We start from the raw sequence: 16,281 nt of genomic DNA, 5'->3' as shown, positions 1-16,281 counted from the left end.
ATGATTTTATAAACCTCTATAAGGTCATACCTAAACCTCCTCTACTTCAATGAGAAAAGTCCCAGCCTAGCCAGCCTCCCCCCATAACAATGGATGGAGAGCTACTTGCTTTATCTCATTCAAACCTCAACACAGAACATAGAACAGTACAGCACAGTACAGGCCCTTTGGCCCACAATGTTGTGCCGACCTATTATCGTACCAAGATCAATCTACCCTGCACACCCTACATTTTACTATCCTCCATGTGCCTATCCAAGAGCCACTTGAAAGTCTAAGTATCTGACTCCACTACCACCACCGGCAGCACAATCCCCACACCCACCAAAACATGTGATCAAACCTGCACCTTTGATAGCCAAGCCAGTTTTGAAGAACCATTCAGAGGAGTGTACATGTCAGATGCAATGTAATGTCTGTGTAGGACCCTTGACTACATGATCAGGAATAGAGAAATCAGTGAAATTTCTCTAAGAAATTAAACAGAACACATACTCTGCAGTGGAAAAGGAGACTTTGAGATTGTTGTTGTTTCATGAAGACTATGTATGAAAGTTGCTGTATAAAGAACCTCGGTGAGTTTCTGCAGTGAATCTTATAGATAGTACACACTGCTGCTGCTGAGTGTCGGTGGTGGGGCAACTGAATGTTTGTGGATGTGGTGCCCATCAAGTAGGCTGCTTTGTCCTGGATGATGTCAAGCTTCCTGAGTGTTGTTGGGGGCTGCACACATCTGGGCAAGTGAGGGTATTGCATCACACTCCTGACTTGTGCCTTGTAGATGGTGGACGGGTTTTGGGGAGTCAGAAGGTGAGTTACCTGCCCCAGCTTCTGACCTGCTCTTGTAGCCACTGTATTTATGTGATGAGTCCTGTTGAGTTTCTGGTCAATGGTAACCCCCACGTTGTTGACAGTGGGGGATTCAGTGATTCTAACACCATTGAATGTCAAGGGTTGTAGTTAGATTGTCTCTTGTTGATGATGGTCATAGCTTGCTATTTGTCTGGCGTGAGTGTAACTTATCAGCCCCACACCTGAATGCTTTCCTGGTTTCACTGTTTGCCAAATCACTGGGGCCCCTTTATGTTATTAACATCAGCCAGTTTACAGTCTTGCTCCCTCCGTCTCTCCCCCCAACTCCACAACCATTTCCTTTTCTGCCCTCTTCTCCATACTCTGTCTTATTCCCACCTCTCTTCTTGCTGATCCATCGTCTCCACTATTCCTGAGCCCTTCTCCACATTTCTTTTCCCATTCCTGACCATCTTCCTGATCCATACTCTCTTTAACTGAAGGAGGAGGGTTTTGGGGAATGTCACCGAGGCCGGTTATGGGGAATACCTGTAATTGACATCCACCGTGTATCCTGCTGATTTGAGTTCAGTCACAGACATGAAGTTTGGGATTGTCCGATCACCCTCCCATTTGGTCCATTCAAAAAGACCTGGTTCCACTCTGATGTTCACTTCAGGATCAAGGTGGAGAGCTGCACCAAGAGAAAAATATACCAGGAAATGATTATAATGCTGTTTTTCATGCCACAGATTTATAGAATTGTTCCATTTGATCCAATGTGTTTAAGGTAGGTCTCTGAAGGACTGGGTTAGTTAGTTGGACATTATCTTTCATCTAGGAATCTGGATTCAAATTCTTCTTCAGTTAATGTTGTGCTAACTAGAAGGCTCCCACTTGACTTTGCATTTGCGAGCATCCACTTGGTGCTCCTGGATTGACTCATTAGGAACAGTTACTGGGTATATTTCATCTTCCACACGTGCAAACTAATATCAGCTTTTCTTTCGCAGAACATAGAACACAGAACAGTACAGCACAGGAACGGGCCCTTTGGCCCACAATGTTGTGCCAAACATGATACCAAATTAAACTAATCCCTTCTGCCTGCCCTGGGTCCATATCCCTTTATTTCTTACATATCCGTATGTTTATCCAAAAGACCTTTTAATGCCGCTATCTTATCACCTCCACCACCAACTGTGGCCGTGCGGTCCACGTTCCTACCACTCTCTAAAAAACCTGCCCCTCATGTCTCCTTTGAACCTTCCCCCTCTCACCTTGAATGCATGCCCCCTAGCATTAGGCATTTCAACTCCAGGTAAAATATACTGACCATCAACCCTATAAATGCATCTCATTATATTACAGGCTTCTATCAAGTCTCCCCTCAGCATCCACTGCTCTAGAGAAAATAAGCCGAGTGTTTCTAACCTCTCCTTACAGCTCATACCCTCAAATCCAGGCAGCATCCTAGTAAAGCTCTTCTGCACCCTCTCCAAAACCTCCACATCCTTCCTATAACGTGATCAATAGAACATAGAACGTTACAGCACAGTACAGGCCCTTCGGCCCTCGATGTTGTGCCGATCTGTCATACCGATCTCAAGCCCATCTAACCTACACTATTCCATGTACGTCCATATGCTTATCCAATGACGACTTAAATGTACCTAAAGTTGGCGAATCTACTACCGTTGCAGGCAAAGCATTCCATTCCCTTACTACTCTCTGAGTAAAGAAACTACCTCTGACATCTGTCCTATATCTTTCACCCCACAATTTAAAGCTATGCCGCCTCGTGCTCGCCGCCACCATCCTAGGAAAAAGGCTCTCCCTATCCACCCTATCTAACCCTCTGATTATTTTATATGTTTCAATTAAGTCACCTCTCAACCTTCTTCTCTCTAATGAAAACAGCCTCAAGTCCCTCAGCCTTTCCTTGTAAGACCTTCCCTCCATATCAGGCAACATCCTAGTAAATCTCCTCTGCACCCTTTCCAAAGCTTCCACATCCTTCTTATAATGCTGTGACCAGAACTGTACACAATACACCAAGTGCGGCTGCACCAGAGTTTTGGACAGCTTCACCATAGCCTCTTGGTTCTGGAACTCGATCTCTCTATTAATAAAAGCTAAAACACTGTATGCCTTCTTAACAGCCCTGTCAACCTGGGTGGCAACTTTCAAGGATCTGTGTACATGGACACCGAGATCTCTCTGCTCAGCTACACTACTAAGAATCTTACCATAAGCCCTGTACTTTGCCTTCTGGTTACTCCTACCAAAGCGGATCACCTCACACTTGTCTGCATTAAACTCCATTTGCCACCTCCCAGCCCAGCTCTGCAGCTCATCTATGTCTCTCTGCAACCTACAGCATCCTTCGTCACTGTCCACAACTCCACTGACCTTAGTGTCGTCTGCAAATTTACTAACCCATCCTTCTACGCCCTCATCCAGGTCATTTATAAAAATGACAAACAGCAGTGGACCTAACACCGACCCTTGCGGTACACCACTAGTAACTGGTCTCCAGGATGAACCTTTCCCATCAACTACCACCTTCTGTCTTCTTTCAGCAAGCCAATTTCCGATCCAAACTGCTATATCTAGAATTGAATGCTTGGAGCAGATTACCTCAACACTTCTGTCTCAACCTCTCTTAATGAAAAAAATGACAAAATACACCTCTTAAGGACGCAGCATCATCACACCACCCCCCTAAAAATAAAGAACCATCAATATTCAAAGATGAGATAATGGGAACTGCAGATGCTGGAGATTCCAAGATAATAAAATGTGAGGCTGGATGAACACAGCAGGCCCAGCAGCATCTCAGGAGCACAAAAGCTGACGTTTCGGGCCTAGACCCTTCATCAGAGAGGGGGATGGGGGGAGGGAACTGGAATAAATAGGGAGAGAGGGGGAGGCGGACCGAAGATGGAGAGTAAAGAAGATAGGTGGAGAGAGTGTAGGTGGGGAGGTAGGGAGGGGATAGGTCAGTCCAGGGAAGACGGACAGGTCAAGGAGGTGGGATGAGGTTAGTAGGTAGCTGGGGGTGCGGCTTGGGGTGGGAGGAAGGGATGGGTGAGAGGAAGAACCGGTTAGGGAGGCAGAGACAGGTTGGACTGGTTTTGGGATGCAGTGGGTGGGGGGGAAGAGCTGGGCTGGTTGTGTGGTGCAGTGGGGGGAGGGGATGAACTGGGCTGGTTTAGGGATGCAGTAGGGGAAGGGGAGATTTTGAAACTGGTGAAGTCCACATTGATACCATATGGCTGCAGGGTTCCCAGGCGGAATATGAGTTGCTGTTCCTGCAACCTTCGGGTGGCATCATTGTGGCACTGCAGGAGGCCCATGATGGACATGTCATCAAGAGAATGGGAGGGGGAGTGGAAATGGTTTGCGACTGGGAGGTGCAGTTGTTTGTTGCGAACTGAGCGGAGGTGTTCTGCAAAGCGGTCCCCAAAGATGACTTCATTTGTAAAAACCTATGCTATTTGTAAAAACCTATGCAACATACATGTACTACATTGACCCTAAGCTGGAGAGAAGGAGGAAGAGGGGTGACCTGATCGAGGCGTACAAGGTAATGAGAGGCATGGATGGAGTCGATAGTCAGAGACGTTTCCCCAGGGCAGGATTGACTGCCACGAGGGGTCATAGTTTTAAGGTGTTAGGAGGAATGTATAGAGGAGACGTCAGAGGGAGGTTCTTTACCCAGAGAGTTGTGAGCGCATGGAATAGTTTACCAGTGGTAGTCGTGGAAGCGGAGTCATTAGTGACATTTAAGCGACTGCTGGACATGCACATGGACAGCAGTGAATTGAGGGGAATGTAGGTTAGGTTATTTTATTTTTGGATTAGGATTATTCCACGGCACAACATCGTGGGGCGAAGGGCCTGTACTGTGCTGTACTTTTCTATGTTCTATGTTCTATTCAATTTCATTCTGCCACCAAGTGCCTCCATCTTTCTTCATCAAAATGTGACAATGCATTGGCAATTACATCCTCTCATTCTGCAGTGCATGTCATTTTCAAATTGAATGACTGCAATAATAAGCTCCATCTAAACAGTCTGGAATTTTTATCCTTAAATTTTTCCAAAAACTGTAATGGGTTATGATCAGTGTGTACAATTGTCTCAGTTACATTACTGGCAACGTAAATATTGAAATTTTGCAATGCCAACACTAAACTCAGGGTCTCATTCTGAATTGTGGAATATTTCTGTTGATGAATATTCAACTTCCTGGAAAAATACCCAATGGATCATTCTATCTTCTCATCATCTTCTTCCAAGAGTACAGTGCCAACACCTGCAATGTTTACATCGATTGTCACTTTGAATGGCATTGTGCAGTAATGGCCAACACTGCAGCAGTGGTCAACACAGCTTTCAGGCTGTCAAATGCCTTCTAACATTCCTCTGTCCACTGAAATTTTCTGCAAGTCTTCAACAAATCAGTCAGTGGAGTCACCATGCTGTTAAAATTTGGTATGAATTTCCGATAAAAAAACACTCAGTCCAAGGAATTGTTGTGCTTCCCTCTATCGATTTTATGGGCAACACCCCAATAGCCTTCATTTTCACATCCTGTTGCACATCTGTGGATGATCAATGACAGGGCCCAGGAACATGATTTGAGCTTTTACAAACTCAGTCGTAGCCAGATTTATCACCAAGCCTGCCTACTGAAGTCAATCAAATAATTCTGCTAGATGCTCCAAATGACTAAAGATCATCAGATCATCTATGTATACCACACAATTTGGTAATTCCAAAATGACTTCATTGATTAGTCTTTAACTGGCACGACTTTAAACTGGTGCAGTCATTATGTGTCACGAAAGCCAAAGTTTCGTTCACTCCTTTGGATAAAAGTACCTGCCAGTACTCTGTGAGGTAGACTGCTGCTTTCCCTGTTTTGACGCTGCGGTGAGGCGACGCTGGGGTGTCCCCTCCAGGGCGCAGGCCTGGGCAGGGTCTTATGAGAGGTCGGCAGTTACCCCTGCAGCACGTCTCCCCTCTCCACGCCACCAGTGTTATCCAAGGGAAGGGCAGGGGCCGATATAATTTGGCATTGGCGTCATCGCAGGAGTTGCCAGAACGAGGTTGGGTATAACATCGGACTGTCTTAGGGACTCCGGTCTGGATTTATCCTCAGCGTTTACTTCCGAAGCCTTTCCCATGTTTGGGAATGGCCGCAAGGCAGCAGAGGTTTAAAATCAGAGTTTTCCTTCTGTTAAGCAATTTAAAATATAAAATTTAAAGGTTTAATGATAAAAAAGTAAAAAATACAGTGAACATTGTGCACCTTTGCTGTGCATACATGGCACCATCCACATTAACTTAGAATAAGAGAAGAAGGAAAAAAAAGCTGACTTAAGAGAGTCCAACTTCCTTTCCACTGCCACATTCACACTCAGGGCTTTCCAGCCCTCGCCATGTCTTTGTTGGTGTCCTGCTGTGAGCTGTCTGACTGGCCCAATCTTGCTGGCACTGTCTCACCAGCCCGCTCTCACCCCATTACTCTTGATCCGTCGCCATTGCTCCAGCCCACGCTTGATCGGCCATTGCTGCTGGACGAAGCCTGCATGTTCAGCTCCCACCATGTGATTCCCGGTCGCGACCTGGCTCCTTCCCAACTCCTTAGGTAAGGAATTACAAGCAGTGGGGGGGTTTGAACTACTGAGGACATCATGCATAATCAGATTAGTATTTCCAAGTCCATTCAGGCAAGGCTCTCCATGAGATAGTAATAATTCTTTCAGGTCATTTCAATTTTCCTCTGGAAGGTAACTCTATAATTCATTTCAATTTTTGAGAACTTCCTCATTATGCAATTTAATTTGAAGAATATCCAATGCAGAGTCATCTGAACTTGGTTCTTCACTCTGTGTTGTAACCAAGGCCCCAAGAACCGATGGTTGAGGTGGGAGGAGGGGATAGGTGAGAGGAAGAACAGATTAGGTGGGGGGGGGGGTTCGATCTGGGCTGGTTTGGGGATGCAGTGGGGGAAGGGGAGATTTTGAAGCTGGTGAGGTCCACATTGATACCATTGGGCTGCAGGGTTCCCAAGCGGAATAGGAGTTGCTGTTCCTGGAACCTTCGGGTGGCATCATTGTAGCACTGCAGGAGGCCAATGATGGACATGTCGTCTAAGGAATGGGAGGGGGAGTTGAAATGGTTCGCGACTGGGAGGTGCAGTTGTTTACTGTGAACCGAGCGGAGGTGTTCTGCAAAGCGGTCCTCAAGCCTTCACTTAGTTTCCCCAATGTAGAGGAAGCCACACCGGGTACAGCGGATGCAGTGGACCACATTGGCAGATGTGAAGGTGAACATCTGCTTGATGTGGAAAGTCTTCTTGGGGCCTTGGATGGGGGTGAGGGTGGAGGTGTGGGGGCAAGTGTAGCACTTCCTGTGGTTGCAGGGGAAAGCGCCGGGTGTGGTGGGGTTGGAGGGGAGTGTGGAGCGGACAAGGGAGTGGAGACAGTGGTCTCTCCGGAAGGCAGACAAGGGTGGGTTGGGAAAAGAGTCTTTAGTGGTGGGGTCGGATTGTAGATAGCGAAGTGTCGGAGGACGATGCATTGTATGCAGAGGTTGATGGGGTGGTATGTGAGGGCGAGGGGGAATTCTCTTTTGGTGGTTGTTGCGAGGGCGGGGTGTGAGGGATGAATTGCCGAAATGCAGGAGACATGGTCGATGGCATTCTCGACCACTGCGGTGGGGGTGGGGTGGGTGGGTGGGGTGCAGGGGGTGAAGGAATTGGGAATAGGGGATGGAATTTTTGCAGGAAGTTGGGTGGGAGGAGGTGTATTCCAGGTAGCTGTGGGAGTCGGTGGGCTTGAAGTGGACATCGGTTTGTAGATGGTTGCCTGGGATGGAGACAGAAAGGTCCAGGAAGAACAAAGAACAAAAAGAACGAAGAAACCTACAGCACAGGAACAGGCCCTTTGGCCCTCTAAGCCTGCGCCGATCGAGATCCTCTGTCTAACCTGTCATCTATTTTCAAGTGGTCTATGCCCACTTACTCCCTGCCCATACATGTACCTGCCCAGATGTTTCTTAAAAGACGCTGACGTGTCGGCGTCGACCACTTCTGCTGGTAACGTGTTCCAGGCATCCACCACGCTCTGCGTAAAGAACTTTCCACACATATCTCCTTTAAACTTTCCTCCTCTCACTTTGAACTCATAGAACATAGAACATAGAACATAGAACAGTACAGCACAGAACAGGCCCTTCAGCCCACAATGTTGTGCCGACCATTGATCCTCATGTATGCACCCTCAAATTTCTGTGACCATATGCATGTCCAGCAGTCTCTTAAATGACCCCAATGACCTTGCTTCCACAACTGCTGCTGGCAACGCATTCCATGCTCTCACAACTCTCTGCGTAAAGAACCTGCCTCTGACATCCCCTCTATACTTTCCACCAACCAGCTTAAAACTATGACCCCTCGTGCTAGCCATTTCTGCCCTGGGAAATAGTCTCTGGCTATCAACTCTATCTATGCCTCTCATTATCTTGTATACCTCAATTAGGTCACCTCTCCTCCTCCTTTTCTCCAATGAAAAGAGACCGAGCTCAGTCAACCTCTCTTCATAAGATAAGCCCTCCAGTCCAGGCAGCATCCTGGTAAACCTCCTCTGAACCCTCTCCAAAGCATCCACATCTTTCCTATAATAGGGCGCCCAGAACTGGACGCAGTAGTCCAAGTGCGGTCTAACCAAAGTTTTATAGAGCTGCAACAAGATCTCACGACTCTTAAACTCAATCCCCCTGTTAATGAAAGCCAAAACACCATATGCTTTCTTAACAACCCTGTCCACTTGGGTGGCCATTTTAAGGGATCTATGTATCTGCACACCAAGATCCCTCTGTTCCTCCACGCTGCCAAGAATCCTATCCTTAATCCTGTACTCAGCTTTCAAATTCGACCTTCCAAAATGCATCACCTCGCATTTATCCAGGTTGAACTCCATCTGCCACCTCTCAGCCCATCTCTGCATCCTGTCAATGTCCCGCTGCAGCCTACAACAGCTCTCTACACTGTCAACGACACCTCCGACCTTTGTGTCGTCTGCAAACTTGCTGACCCATCCTTCAATTCCCTCGTCCAAGTCATTAATAAAAATTACAAACAGTAGAGGCCCAAGGACAGAGCCCTGTGGAACCCCACTCACCACTGACTTCCAGGCAGAATATTTTCCTTCTACTACCACTCGCTGTCTTCTGTTGGCCAGCCAATTCTGTATCCAAGCAGCTAAGTTCCCCTGTATTCCATTCCTCCTGACCTTCTGAATGAGCCTTCCATGGGGAACCTTATCAAATGCCTTACTGAAGTCCATATACACCACATCCACAGCTCGACCCTCATCAACCTTTCTAGTCACATCCTCAAAAAACTCGATAAGGTTTGTAAGGCATGACCTACCCCTCACAAAGCCATGTTGACTGTATTTGATCAAGCCATGCTCTTCCAGATGGTCATAAATCTTATCCCTCAGAATCCTTTCTAACACCTTGCAGACGACAGACGTGAGACTTACCGGTCTATAATTGCCGGGGATTTCCCTATTTCCTTTCTTGAAGAGAGGAATTACATTTGCCTCTCTCCAGTCCTCAGGTACGACTCCAGTGGAGAGCGAGGATGCAAAGATCTTCGCAAGTGGCGAAGCAATTGCATTTCTCGCTTCCCAAAGCAGCCGAGGACAAATCTGATCCGGGCCTGGCGACTTGTCAATCTTAATGTTTGACAAAATTTTCAGCACATCAGCTTCCTCTATCTCTATCCATTCCAGCATGCACACCTGCTCTTCAACGGTTTCATTCACTACAAAGATGGTTTCTTTCGTAAAGACAGAAGCAAAAAACTCATTTAGGGCTTCCCCTACCTCCTCAGGCTCCACACACAAGTTCCCTATGCTATCCCTATCATGACCCCTAGTAATTGATTCGCCCACTCTGGGAAGAAGCTTCTTGCTATCCACCCTGTCTATACCCCTCATGATTTTGTAGACCTCAATTCGGTCCCCTCAATCTCCATCTTTCTAATGAAAATAATCCTAATCTACTCAACCTCTCTTCATAGCACCCTCCATACCAGGCAACATCCTGGTGAACCTCCTCTGCACCTTCTTCAAAGTGTCCACATCCTTTTGGTAATGTGGCAACCAGAACTGTGCACAGTACTCTAAATGTGGCCAAACCAAAGTCTTATACAACTGTAACAGGACCTGCCAACTCTTGTGCTCAATATGCCATCTGATAAAGGAAAGCATGCTGTATGCCTTCTTGACCACCCTATTGTCCTGTGTTTCCACCTTCAGGGAACAATGGACCTGAACACCCAGATCTCTATGTTCATCAGTTTTCCCTAGGACTTTTCCATTTACTGTATAGTGCACCCTTGAGGGGTGCAAAGGTAAGGGATACGTTAGAGATGGGCCTGAGATGGAGACAGAAAGGTCCAGGAAGGTACGGGACGTGTTTTTCCCAGCCCACCGTTGTCTGCCTTCTGGAGAGATCACTCTCTCAGTGACTCCCTTGTCCGCTCCACACTCCCCTCCAACGCCACCACACCCAGCACTTACCTCTGCAACCGCGGGAAGTGCAACACCTGCCCCACACCTCCTCCCTCACCCCAATCCCAGGCCCCAAGATGACTTTCCATGTTAAGCAGAGGTTCACCTGCACATCCGCCAATGTGGTATACAGCATCTGTTGTATACGGTATGGCTTCCTCGAAACCAAGCGGAGGTTTGGGGACCGCTTTGCACAACACCTCCACTCGGTTTGCAATAAACAACTGCACCTCCCAGTCGCAAACCATTTCAACTCCCCCTCCCATTCTTTGGATGACATGTCCATCATGGGCCTCCTGCAGTGCTACAATGATGTCAGCCGAAGGTTGCAGGAACAGCAACTCATATTCCGCTTGGGAACCCTGCATCCCAATGGTATCAATGTGGATTTCACCAGCTTCAAAATCTCCCCTCCCCCAACTGCATGTCAAAGCCAGACCAGCTCGTCCCTGCCTGCCTCACCTGTTCTTCCTCTCACCTATCCCCTCCTCCCACCTCAAGCCGCACCTCCATTTCCTACCTACTAACCTCAACCCGCCCCCTTGACTGGCCCGTCCTCCCGGGACTGACCTATCCCCTCCCTACCTCCCCACCCATACTCTCCTCTACACCTATCTTCTCCTCTATCTATCTTCAGTCTGCCTCCCCCCTCTCCCTATTTATTTCAGAATCCTCTCCCCATCCCCCTTTTCTGATGAAGGGTCTCGGCCCGAAACGTCAGCTTTTGTGCTTCTAAGATGCTGCTTGGCCTGCTGTGTTCATCCAGCTTCACTCTTTGTTGTCTTGAATTTGCCAGCATCTGCAGTTCCCATTATGTCTGATCACAGTTGTGTAGGACTTTGGTTCGACCACATTTAGAGTACTGTGTACGGTTCTGGTCATCACATCACCAAAAGGATGTGGATGCTTTGGAGAGGGTGCAGAGGAGGTTCACCAGGATGTTGTCTGGTATGGAGGGGGCTAGCTATGAAGAGAGATTGAGTAGATTAGGATTATTTATATTTGAAAGACGGAGGTTGAGGGGGGACCTGATTGAGGTCTACAAAATCATGAGGGGTATGGACAGGCTGGATAGCAAGAAGCTTTTTCCCAGAGTGGGGGATTCAATTACTAGGGGTCACAATTTCAAGGTAAGAGGGGAAAAGTTTAAGGGAGATATGCGTGGAAAGTTCTTTATGCAGAGGGTGGTGGGTGTGTGGAACGCATTGCCAGCGGAGGTGGCAGAGGCGGGCACAATAGCGTCAAACAGGTGACCAAACAGGTAGATGAGAGTAAACCGGTTGATGTGGTGTATATGGATTTCAGCAAGGCGTTCGATAAGGTTCCCCACAATAGGCTATTGTACAAAATGCGGAGGAATGGAATTATGGGAGATATAGCAGTTTGGATCGGAAATTGGCCTGTTGAAAGAAGACAGAGGGTGGTAGTTGATGGGAAAGGTACATCCTGGAGACCAGTTACTAGTGGTGTACCGCAAGGGTCGGTGTTGGGTCCACTGCTGTTTGTCATTTTTATAAATGACCTGGATGAGGGCGTAGAAGGATGGATTAGTAAATTTGCAGACGACACTAAGGTCAGTGGAGTTGTGGATAGTGACGAAGGATGCTGTAGGTTGCAGAGAGACATAGATAAGCTGCAGAGCTGGGCTGAGAGGTGGCAAATGGAGTTTAATGCAGACAAGTGTGAGGTGATGCACTTTGGTAGAAGTAACCAGAAGGCAAAGTACAGGGCTAACGGTAAGATTCTTAGCAGTGTAGATGAGCAGAGAGATCTCGGTGTCCATGTACACAGATCCTTGAAAGTTGCCACCCAGGTTGACAGGGCTGTTAAGAAGGCATACGGTGTTTTAGCTTTTATTAATAGAGGGTTCGAGTTCCGGAACCAAGAGGTTATGCTGCAGCTGTACAAAACTCTGGTACGGCCGCACTTGGTGTATTGTGTACAGTTCTGGTCACCACATTATAAGAAGGATGTGGTAGCTTTGGAAAGGGTGCAGAGGAGATTTACTAGGATGTTGCCTGGTATGGAGGGAAGGTCTTACCAGGAAAGGCTGAGGGACTTGAGGCTGTTTTCATTGGAGAGAAGAAGTTCGAGAGGTGACTTAATTGAAACATATAAAATAATCAGAGGGTTAGATAGGGTGGATAGAGAGAGCCTTTTTCCAAGGATGGTGACAGCAAGCACAAGCAGACATAGCTTTAAATTGAGGGGTGAAAGATATAGGACAGATGTCAGAGGTAGTTTCTTTACTCAGAGTAGTAAGGGAATGGAATGCTTTGCCTGCAACGGTAGTAGATTCGCCAACTTTAGGTACATTTAAGTCGTCATTGGACAAGCATATGGATGTACATGGAATAGTGTAGGTTAGATGGGCTTGAGATCGGTATGACAGATCGGCACAACATCGAGGGCCGAAGGGCCTGTACTGTGCTGTAACGTTCTATGTTCTATGTTCTATTTAAGATGTACCTGGACAGGTACATGAATGGGTTGGGAGCAAAGGGATACAGGTCCTTGGAAAATAGGCGACAGGTTTCGATAAAGCATCCGGATCAGTGCAGGCTTGAAGGGCTGAAGGGCCTGTTCCTGTGCTGTAATTTTCTTTGTTCTTTGTAACTTCTTCCACCCCTAGGAAACTCTTGGTGACTGAAAGAGCCATTACCACGTACAAAGCATTGTTTAAACCAGCCAAATAAGGGGAGGTGAACGTCTTTGTGGTATTATCACTGGTCTGTTTATCCAGAGACTTATAATGTTCTGGGGACCTGGGTTCAAATCCCACCACGGCAGATGGTGGAAATTCAATTCAACAAAATATCTGGAATTAAGAGTCTCATGATGAACATGAATCTACTGTTGAGTGTTGGGGGGGGAAAGCCCATCTGATTCACTAATGCCCTTTAGGGAAGGATACTGCCATCCTTATCTGATCTGGCTTACATGTGACTCCAGGCCCATAGCAATGTGGTTGACTCTGAAATGTCCTCTGAGCAATTTGGCATAGGCAATAAATGCTGACCTAGTCAGCAATGCCCCTCATTCCGTTAATGAATGAGGAATATAACACATGCAAAAAATAACTGCAACAACCACTATTCACTGTCTCTGAGTGCAATAACCTGAAACTCAACCTGGAAATTTTGATCCTTATAAGAGCCCCCAGTTTCTCTTAGAATAAACCAACAACCCTTCTCCCCAAAATATATGAAGGAGACAACCTAGACCATAAAACTTATCCTCTTTAAAGGCAAGTGTAATGTTCCAAGCTGTGTTCCAGATGTAATTCGATTGGTCACACTTTTCAGTTTTAAACTGTTTAAAGATATACTCTGTTCTTACTCTGTAGTTAAAATACAAACAAAATAAAGAAAATAGATATAACTTTATCTCTACTGGAAAACTTAACTGAATAATATATTTTTTAACTACTAAACAGCAACTGTTCCAATATAGTAACAGCTCATAAACACACCCTTGGCAAAGGCAAATTCACTGAAATAGATTGTCTCCACTGATTCTGGCAACATAAAGAAGTACAGCTTTCATCTGTAACAGACAGAGAGTGAGAGCAAGAATGAGGGCTTCCACAACCAACTTCAAAACCCAACAATTGCTAAAAGCTAAATTAAAACCGTAGTTCTGTTGGAGCCTAACTCCACATCTTCATATTGCTTCTCTTGCCCACCTTGAATAAAAACCAAAAGGTCTCACAAGCTATTTATTTTATTGGCTTTAAATATTCCACTCAGCACAGCTATCTCAACTTCCCATCACAAAAAAATTACAAAATACAAAGTAACTTCGCCTCCACGCTTACTTCTTCAACCGGGAACCTAACCCTCCCTCCACTGACCCCTTCGCCCGCTTCCAACACAAGTCCTCCTCCTGGACACCACCCCCAGGCCTCTTACCCTCCCTCGACCTCTTCCTCTCCAACTGCCGTCGAGACGTTAACCGCCTCAACCTCTCCACCCCTCTCACCCACTCCAACCTCTCCCCTGCAGAACGGGCAGCCCTCCGCTCCCTCCGCTCCAACCCCAACCTCACCATCAAACCCACAGACAAGGGTGGCGCAGTGGTAGTATGGCGCACTGACCTCTACATCACCGAGGCCAAACGCCAACTCTCCGACACCACCTCCTACCGCCCCCTCGATCATGGCCCCATCCCCGAGCACCAAACCATCATCTCCAACACCATTCATGACTTCATCACCTCAGGTGACTTCCCACCCACAGCCTCCAACCTCATTGTTCCCCAACCCCGCACGTCCCGTTTCTATCTCCTTCCCAAAATCCACAAACCTGCCTGCCCTGGTCGACCCATTGTCTCAGCCTGTTCCTGCCCCACCAAACTCATCTCTACCTATCTGGACTCCATTTTCTCCCCTTTGGTCCAGGAATTCCCTACCTCTGTCCGTGACACCACCCACGCCCTCCACCTCCTCCAGGACTTCCAATTCCCTGGCCCCCAACATCTCATTTTCACCATGGACGTCCAGTCCCTATACACCTGTATTCCACATGCAGATGGCCTCAAGGCCCTCCGCTTCTTCCTGTCCCGCAGGCCCGATCAGTCCCCCTCCACCGACACCCTCATCCGCCTAGCCAAACTCGTCGTCACCCTCAACAACTTCTCTTTCGATTCCTCCCACTTCCTACAGTCAAAGGGGGTGGCCATGGGCACCCGCATGGGCCCCAGCTATGCCTGCCTCTTTGTAGGTTACGTGGAACAGTCCCTCTTCCGCACCTACACAGGCCCCAAACCCCACCTCTTCCTCCGTTACATTAATGACTGAATCGGCGCTGCCTCTTGCTCCCCAGAGGAGCTCGAACAGTTCATCCACTTCACCAACACCTTCCACCCCAACCTTCAGTTCACCTGGGCCATCTCCAGCACATCCCTCACCTTCCTGGACCTCTTAGTCTCCATCTCAGGCAACCAGCTTGTAACTGATGTCCATTTCAAGCCCACCAACTCCCACAGCTACCTAGAATACACCTCCTCCCACCCACCCTCCTGCAAAAATTCCATCCCCTATTCCCAATTCCTCCGCCTCTGCTACATCTGCTCCCAGGATGAGGCATTCCACTCCCGCACATTCCAGATGTCCAAGTTCTTCAAGGACCGCAACATTCCCCCCACAGTGGTCTAGAACGCCCTTGCCCGCGTCTCCTGCATTTCCCGCAACACATCCCTCACACCCCGCCCCCGCCACAACCGCCCAAAGAGGATCCCCCTCGATCTCACACACCACCCCACCAACCTCCGGATACTACGCATCATCCTCTGACACTTCCCCTACAATCTGACCCCACCACCCAAGACATTTTTCCATCCCCACCCTTATCTGCTTTCCAGAGAGACCACTCTCTCCATGACTCCCTTGTTCGCTCCACACTGCCCTCCAACCCCACCACACCCGGCACCTTCCCCTGCAACCGCAGGAAATGCTACACTTGCCCCCACAACTCCTCCCTCACCCCTATCCCAGGCCCCAAGATGACTTTCCATATTAAGCAGAGGTTCACCTGCACATCTGCCAATGTGGTATACTGCATCCATTGTACCCAGTGTGGCTTCCTCTACATTGGGGAAACCAAGCGGAAGTTTGGGGACTGCTTTGCAGAACACCTCCGCTCAGTTTGCAATAAACAACTGCACCTCCCAGTCGCAAACCGTTTCCACTCCCCCTCCCATTCTTTAGATGACATGTCCATCATGGGCCTCCTGCAGTGCCACAATGATGCCACCCGAAGGTTGCAGGAACAGCAACTCATATTCCGCTTGGGAACCCTGCAGTCCAATGGTATCAATGTGGACTTCACCACCTTCAAAATCTCCCCTTCCCCCACCGCATCCCCAAACCAGGCCAGTTCGTCCCCTCCCCCCA

The 16,281-nt window shown here is 47.8% G+C and overlaps 1 protein-coding gene across 2 annotated transcripts in view; it reads right to left on the bottom strand.

Annotated features, from left to right (window-relative positions):
* Window positions 1-16,281, bottom strand: part of LOC125456989 (ubiquitin-associated and SH3 domain-containing protein A-like) — a 163,566-nt gene that overhangs the window by 34,497 nt on the left and 112,788 nt on the right. For both annotated transcript variants that reach the window (XM_059650053.1, XM_059650054.1), the window contains one exon: window positions 1,342-1,486. In XM_059650053.1, the coding sequence (XP_059506036.1) occupies window positions 1,342-1,486 (145 nt within the window). The remainder of the gene's footprint in view (window positions 1-1,341; window positions 1,487-16,281) is intronic.

This window comes from Stegostoma tigrinum, chromosome 12 (assembly GCF_030684315.1).
Source record: "Stegostoma tigrinum isolate sSteTig4 chromosome 12, sSteTig4.hap1, whole genome shotgun sequence".
Classification (NCBI taxonomy): Eukaryota; Metazoa; Chordata; class Chondrichthyes; order Orectolobiformes; family Stegostomatidae; genus Stegostoma; species Stegostoma tigrinum.
The sequence above is the reverse complement of the archived record's forward strand: the minus strand, read 5'-3'. Positions and strand labels throughout refer to the sequence as shown.